The sequence below is a fragment of the Diachasma alloeum genome, unplaced genomic scaffold (genome assembly GCF_001412515.2).
Source record: "Diachasma alloeum isolate Michigan unplaced genomic scaffold, Dall2.0 Dall_scaffold_00362, whole genome shotgun sequence".
In the NCBI taxonomy this organism is placed as follows: domain Eukaryota; kingdom Metazoa; phylum Arthropoda; class Insecta; order Hymenoptera; family Braconidae; genus Diachasma; species Diachasma alloeum.
Window position 1 is genome coordinate 547,808 of NW_021680501.1, and position 7,128 is coordinate 554,935.

A 7,128-nucleotide genomic window follows, 5' to 3' on the forward strand; every position below is an offset into this window, starting at 1 on the left:
CCCCACACCTTTAGGCGTCGCCTGAATTTTGGCGTCGCCTGAATTGTCTTAAATTTTGCCCTTATTTTTTTATTATATAGAGAGATACGTACATTATATATATAATATATATATTTCCCATGTATATATATCATCGGTAAAATTAATAAATTCTGTCCTTTTATGAAGACCGATTATTTTAAAAAATTGAAGATAATTATTTTAAGATGAAAAATTCTTTATAGATTCTTTGACTCTACTGCGCTATTCACTTCAATCATTAGTCGAATTCTCTTTGATTCATTATCAATATTTATAAGGTATTCCTGAGAAAATGAAATTCAATGAATTCCATTTCTTCATTTCAACAAATGAATAGATCGGCGCGCGCGAGAGCGCGCGCATAGATCTTGTTATATTAAGTGATGATAATCTATGGATAGTTGAATGCATCGGTGTTTGGGTTCAAAGCTACGTGACTAATGTGCCCCGTTACGTATTAACGAGGCCATTGCCATCCGAGACGGTATGCTTTCATACACATTTGCCACATATATAACCGAACACGCGTTGTTAAACCACGCGAGTAAATTTTCACATGTATTGTGACTCGTGCTGGGACGGTTATTATAGGGTTTTGTGAGTGTTCTATTTTCAATTTGTCAATGCAACCACGTGCATCGGTTGAAGGATAAAAATAGAATTTCTGTAGTGATGATATTATTTTGGAATAGTGTCATTGATTTCCCGTCGGGTATTGTATTAATTTTTTTGTTTGTTCGGGCACAATTCATGATCAAGAGCATGAAAGCATTTTTTTTCGATTCAAAATACGAAGAGAAGTGGAATATTTTTTAATATTTTTTAATGCTATTTCACCTGGCAGATTCGATATTCACTTTTTCAATTAATTATTTATATTCATTCTCACTGCAAAAACAATACGATTGATGAGAATATGTCCCAATTTGTCGGCTGTTAAATTTTGTGTTCGAGTTCTCATTTTCGAATCGAGATATTGCTCTTTTTTTTTTCAGAAAGGGTGAAATAAACGGGAGATATTCGGTAAAAATTACGGAACTCACAATTCGCTCACCGATTACGGAGTCGACTCAGAAAATTCAAGGGGAGACTACTATAAGTTTTAAAAGTCGTGGGGCATTGGAGTGAGACTTTTCATACGTTGCAGATCAATTATATAAATCTGAAAACGAATAATTAGTGCAAACAAAATTTTTTTTATTGTTCGTTTACCCGAAAATGCTTAAAATACTAAAAACAGTCCAGGGCCTCCAATTTTTGAGCTACAAAAGATTTTATTTTCAAAATTTTCGGAAAAATGTGTGGAACAACAATTACGAGCCAGTTTTTCGGAATTTGACTCCTACACAGCTGATTTCGGGTTTTATCATGTAAAAAAATTCACTATTTGTGTAAAAAAATACAAAAAAGCAAATTTAGCCATGTAAGAGGCGAATTGAAAAAAAAATAGCTCGTAATTGTTATTCCTCATATTTTTCCGAAAAGTTTGAAAAAAAATCTTTCGTAGCTCAAAAATTGGAGGCCCTGGACACTTTTTGGCATTTTAAGCGTTTTCGGGCAAACAATAAAAAAAATTTTTTTTGCACTAATTATTCATTTTCAGATCTATATTCTGGAAAATTCCGTGACAGTTCCGTAAAATTTCATACAACCACATTTCGCTCAGGAATTACGGAAAAGTCACGACATTTTTATTGAATATTTCTCTCCGTGGATAAATAAAAAAAAAATCGTATTTTACGGTGAAGTTTTCATGAATTTATTCACATCTGGAATTAAAACGTAGAATAGATATTTATGCAAAATGTTGGAGAAGACTTTGAGAGTAAAGAAGACCCGAGAGACGGAAAGAAAAAAAATCTAAAAATAGATAAAGTACTTTTCAAAAGAGTTGTTATGAAGTTCTCCTGCGACGGAAGCTCATTCATGTATAAACATACCTCCACATTACTCACTGCAATTCAAATTAACCTAATTAGCGATAACTGGATCGCTTCGATTATCATCAAATGTTTGAATGTCGGCTGTGTATTTTGTTGTTGATACGTCATCATTACCCGAAACTGATGCGGTTTCGTGTTCTCACACGACTGCGCATCGGGAGCATTTTCTATTTTTAATAAGAAAAATCGTGGAAATGGAATTGAGGAAGAATAAAAGAACAGGGCTAGAGACATGAGGAGTTTTTTTATCTGGGGGAAAACAAAGAGATGGGACAAATCGATAATGAACATTCTGAGGTAACCGATATAATGAGGCTGAGTTTTCATCGAGGGTAATTATTCTTTGCAGATAATATATTTAATAATGTTCGTGATATATTCAGGGCTATTTATTCGGTTTTTCAGCAAAGTTGGGGAGGATAACGATATTAGTGAGCGGGGGATTTTGAAATCATACCCTTCAGATTACCAAAATATAAAATTTGTGTTTCAGGTACACGGAGAGAAATTTTTAATAAAAATTATCCTACCGTTTAACGTTCTCAAACAAGTCCTACTTGTGCCAAGAAAATAGTTTTTTGAAAATTATCAAAAAAGGATTTTTTTGTGCCCAACATGCAGAGCGTGCGCCGGAATGAAAAATGTTTGTCGCAAAAATAGATTTAGTTGTTAAAAAAAAATTGCATTCTCTGTACACGCAAAAAATGTCATTTCTAGCACTACTCCTTCGTTATTCGATACTCCCATACGTCTTTTGCTCCCGAAAAATCGTTGTTTTATGCGAAACAAGGGATAGTAGTTTTTCGTTTCGACTGTCTAATAATCACAGACAACAAATGAACCCTTAAATGAAACAATAACAATGATATGATAGCAATCTTGTAACTTAGGGATAAAATATTTGTTGATAAATTGTCCTCTTCATGAGATATTTTCATCCTGAAAAGGCACCGTCTGGTGTGAATTATCCGCCTCTTGAGCCGAATATTTCGTTGCTGTCGAAAGCAGAACAATTATTCGTGTTTGAGGCTTTCAAATTCGATCCAAACAAATTCTTTTTGTCAATTTTCAACTAGCGATTTTGTTGGCCCAAACAAGACTTTTTGACAACGTGCTTGTTTTTTTCTCAGTGTACAGATGGTTGAAAATCCATACATTCGACGCACGAAACATATTATTGATATTGTATTTTGGTGGGAATAACAGATAAAGAATAACGACAGCGCATTAACAAATTAATGGAAGCTTTTAAAATTCACTTCTACGAGTAATCGATACTACCAGATGGTCCTGATAAATTTGTATCTACATCGGAGACTCTCGGTCCACCATTGCCAGCTGATATTCGTGAGAATCGTTCGCCGATGTATTTTCACTTTATTTCTACGTGATTCACATATTGAAAGGATTTTTGTCCCCTTTTTTGCCGATGCATTTTCTATCATTTTTCCCATTGTAGGTTGAATGCACTTCTGGGGAAACTATATATTGGATTGAAACCACATTCTGTATTGATTTTACTTCTGTACACGTAGCCATGAAAGCATTTTGATGCTGTGCAACTGCAGAGGGTTAAATCGCGGAAGCGATTATTGCTCTTTTTGCTCTCTTGTTTACGCAGTATTTTTTATTCCGAGCGAGCTGATGGACTCTGGGGGTTCTTTATTCACGAGAATCGGGTATTTTATTTGGCGACATTAAAAGCCACTCACCAGAAATTCGGGCGAACAGTGCATTCTCCTCGGAGCTATCAACAGCGATTTCTGCACTTGATGTCTGAAACAGAAAATAGAAGAAGGGGTGACTTTCAATCGGGAAAATTTGGAAAATTCAGTAGCGAAGTGGTAAACAGTGATCGGCATCAATCATTACTTCAGTAACATGAGAGTACTTTCCTTAAAATAACTGCATTGATTAATCCAAATTTTCAAATACCTATTAAGTGAATAATTTAAAATTTCCTAGAAGTATTTAAGATTCTTCAAATAATCGTCAATCTTACGATTCGATTATTGAGTGGTAAAGTAATTCAGAGTTTGAATATTTAGTTGTTGGCTAATTTAATAATTGAAAAATTGTTAAGGTCTATTATTTGATTGAGTATTTATGAAATTAGTGACAATTATAATTTATGATTATGCCTATCTCTGGTGGTAAAACGGTTCAAGTCGACTTATCTCCCAATTGAGTTTTTCAAGAATATTTCCGAATCTAAGAGAAATAGCGAAATTTTCGTAATTACATTTGTGTTAGCGCTGGTTTCAATTAAAGCCCGAGTTGTAGACCCGAGTTTGTAGCAGCGATGTCAGACAAGATATGAATGTTTTTTGGGCTCAAATGAAAGAGCGGGTCGAGAAATGGCGTGCTAGGGCCTCTAAAGATGACAAATGTCTCTAAAGATGGTGCATGTTTTCAAAATTTTCTATCTCCCTTAGATTCCGAGATATCCATTGAAAACTGGCCAATAGTCCAAATTGACTTATACCGTTTTACCACTTCGCTACTGAATTATGATTCGTTTATTCATGTTTCGTAGAATGACTTCATGAAAATCGGAGATATTTCCCTCACCTTTTCATTCAGAAAGGATTTTTAATGGTCGGATATTATTAAGGATGTTTAACCTATCAAGTGGACAACTCACTTGAAAGTAAACTAAAATTTACTAAATAAATCATTCATGCTACAAATTCAGTAGCGAAGCGGTAAACCGGCTTAAGTCGATTTTGACTTTTGGCCAGTTTTTGATTAATATCTCGGAATCTAAGAGAGATAGCAAAATTTTTCTCATAACCTTTTTTATAACCCTCAATTGGCTCTACAAAAAAGGTCAAGACACAAATTTCTCCATCTCTTTTAGATTCCGAGATATTCGTCAAAAACTGGCCAATAGTCAGAATCGACTTAAACCGGTTTACCGCTTCACTACTGAATTATTCTTCTCATCAAATTAGAAGTATTATGGCGTACCTTCCGGTCTCAAAAACAATAATTAAAGAAAATATTCATGAATAACTGAGGACTTGTGACTGCAGTGGTAACAGTCGAATTTTGATCGGGCAACATCGCACGCTTCGGCTAGTAGTGGGGTTGTAACAGTGAGATGAATGTTTGTGTGTCATACGTGTCCATGTGCTTCCAGCACTGAATTATCGTCACCGACTTTACCGACCTCGATCAGCTGTTGTGCGGTGTTGTCGCGTCGCTCGACTCGTAATGGCGGTCAAATTTTTTTAGAGGAATTCTAAAATCAATCGAAGATATCACGCCTATATGGCCCGGTCCCCTACTTGTTCTCGCCGGCGATAGATTCTCCATAGTCTAAAGTAAAGGGCTTGTGGTTTTTTTTCAATATCTTGAGTGTCTAACCCATGCAACATCTCAATCAAAGTTCACACGCTCACGTTTCTTCCCTAAGCGTAATGTTACAAGAAGTGATTTTCAGAAATTAATTTCTCACTGAGATGCCCCGATGGAAGGATTAAGGTTATTACTAACGTGTGGCTCAAATATGAACCTGACATATGAGACAATATTAAAATTATGGCGAATAATGGGGGTTTTGGCTAAACAGCCTTAACAAACAAGTTGTCACCGGCCAGACTTGCATATCAATTCCATCAAATTCAGATCTTGCCCGGTGGCTTGGCGCAGTGGGTAAGTTCGTTGCCTCACATGCGAAAGGTTCCGAGTTCAAATCCCGGCCGGGTAGAATGGTGCGATCTAACCATTTAAAGTCTTGATCATCATCGCAGTATACCCTAACCGGGTCGAAGCGATGTAAAAATAACGATAAAAAAAAATTCAGATCTATTTGGACACACGCGCGACGTCTACTTTCTCAGATTATCAAGAATCAATTAGACTCGATTCTTTTAATTATAATTTATCCCCGACGACTTTTTCATTGATCCGTTCAAACCCACTCCACTCATTTCCCCGCCGCCCGCCGGACTGGAGATGCTTTTCCATCTCTGCAAATGAGGTTCACCTAATTGCAGCTAGATGAAAACCATTTGAGCTTGATTTTCGCCTCGGATTTCCTGCAATCACTGGAAATTTAATTGAAATCCTTTTGTTTCTTTTCCCCCCCAACAGTATATATCATCATTGCATTCACGTCAAGATCTCTGCTTTCATATGAATTCAAAAAAAGCCGAATCACGCTTGTGTAGGCTCTTTGTGCCAGGTTGGATGTATACAGACCGAAGGGGAGACAATTAATGAATTTCCGGGTGAGATAATATAATCCTCTTACTTCTGACACATCCTTTATTTAATCAGAATCAGCGCATTTGCATTAAAAATAAATCACGAAGGGATTGTGTTTTAATTGAAGATCCATTTGAACTCCCGATGATTCCATCACTTGACTTTTTTTTCAATCGAACTGAGAACAATGCTCTCAATTTCAGAACTCCGCCTCCTTTGTTCAGCATTCCAATAAATAAATTCAATGAAAATATCTGTTCTCTTTATCAGGAATCCTTCAGTTGAAGTTTAAGGAACGCGGAAATATTCGCATGTGCTCCGGGATATTGGATTTGTTGGGTTGAATTGGCGTTCTTTCACTGGAGAGCCAGAAGAAGGGAAGAAATTTCCAATGGAAATGAAAAAAACCGAATTAACGGGTTTGCATTGAAAATAAATCACCATTTTTTTTCAATCAAATCGAGAACAATGTTCTCAATTTCAGAAGTCTCCCTCTATTGTTCAACATTCCAATTGCAATGAATTCAATGAATTCAATGAAAATATCTGCACTGAGAGGAAAAATCAGTTGTGCCGAAAAATTACGTGTTCCCCTGGAGAATAAAAATTTCCAGCTTTTTCACTTGAAATCTCAATCATAATTTTCTAACTGCCCTCCATCAAATATTCTCACGTGGAACATATAGTTTTTCTCCCACACTGAGAGAAAAACGACAAAGTTCTCAAACAAGTCTTACTTGTGCCCAGAAAATGGTTTTTTGAAAATTATCAAAAAAAGGATTTTTTTTTGCCAAACATGCAGAGAGTGCGCCGGAGTGAAAATTCAAATCAGGCTGGAGTCCGAAACTGATCCGTAAAAACTGAACAAGGTCAGTTTTTGACAAGACCTTGGAACGCTGTTGAAGAGCCAAATCTGACCGACGTCGGTGGCCGAGTGGATTAGACGCAAGTC

General features: G+C 36.2%; 1 protein-coding gene across 5 annotated transcripts in view; it reads right to left on the reverse strand.

The window, feature by feature from the left end:
• Positions 1-7,128, reverse strand: part of LOC107041345 — a 71,956-nt gene that overhangs the window by 20,931 nt on the left and 43,897 nt on the right. For all 5 annotated transcript variants that reach the window (XM_015261857.1, XM_015261855.1, XM_015261856.1 and 2 more), the window contains exon 3: positions 3,677-3,740. In XM_015261857.1, coding sequence (XP_015117343.1) covers positions 3,677-3,740 — 64 coding nt within the window. The remainder of the gene's footprint in view (positions 1-3,676; positions 3,741-7,128) is intronic.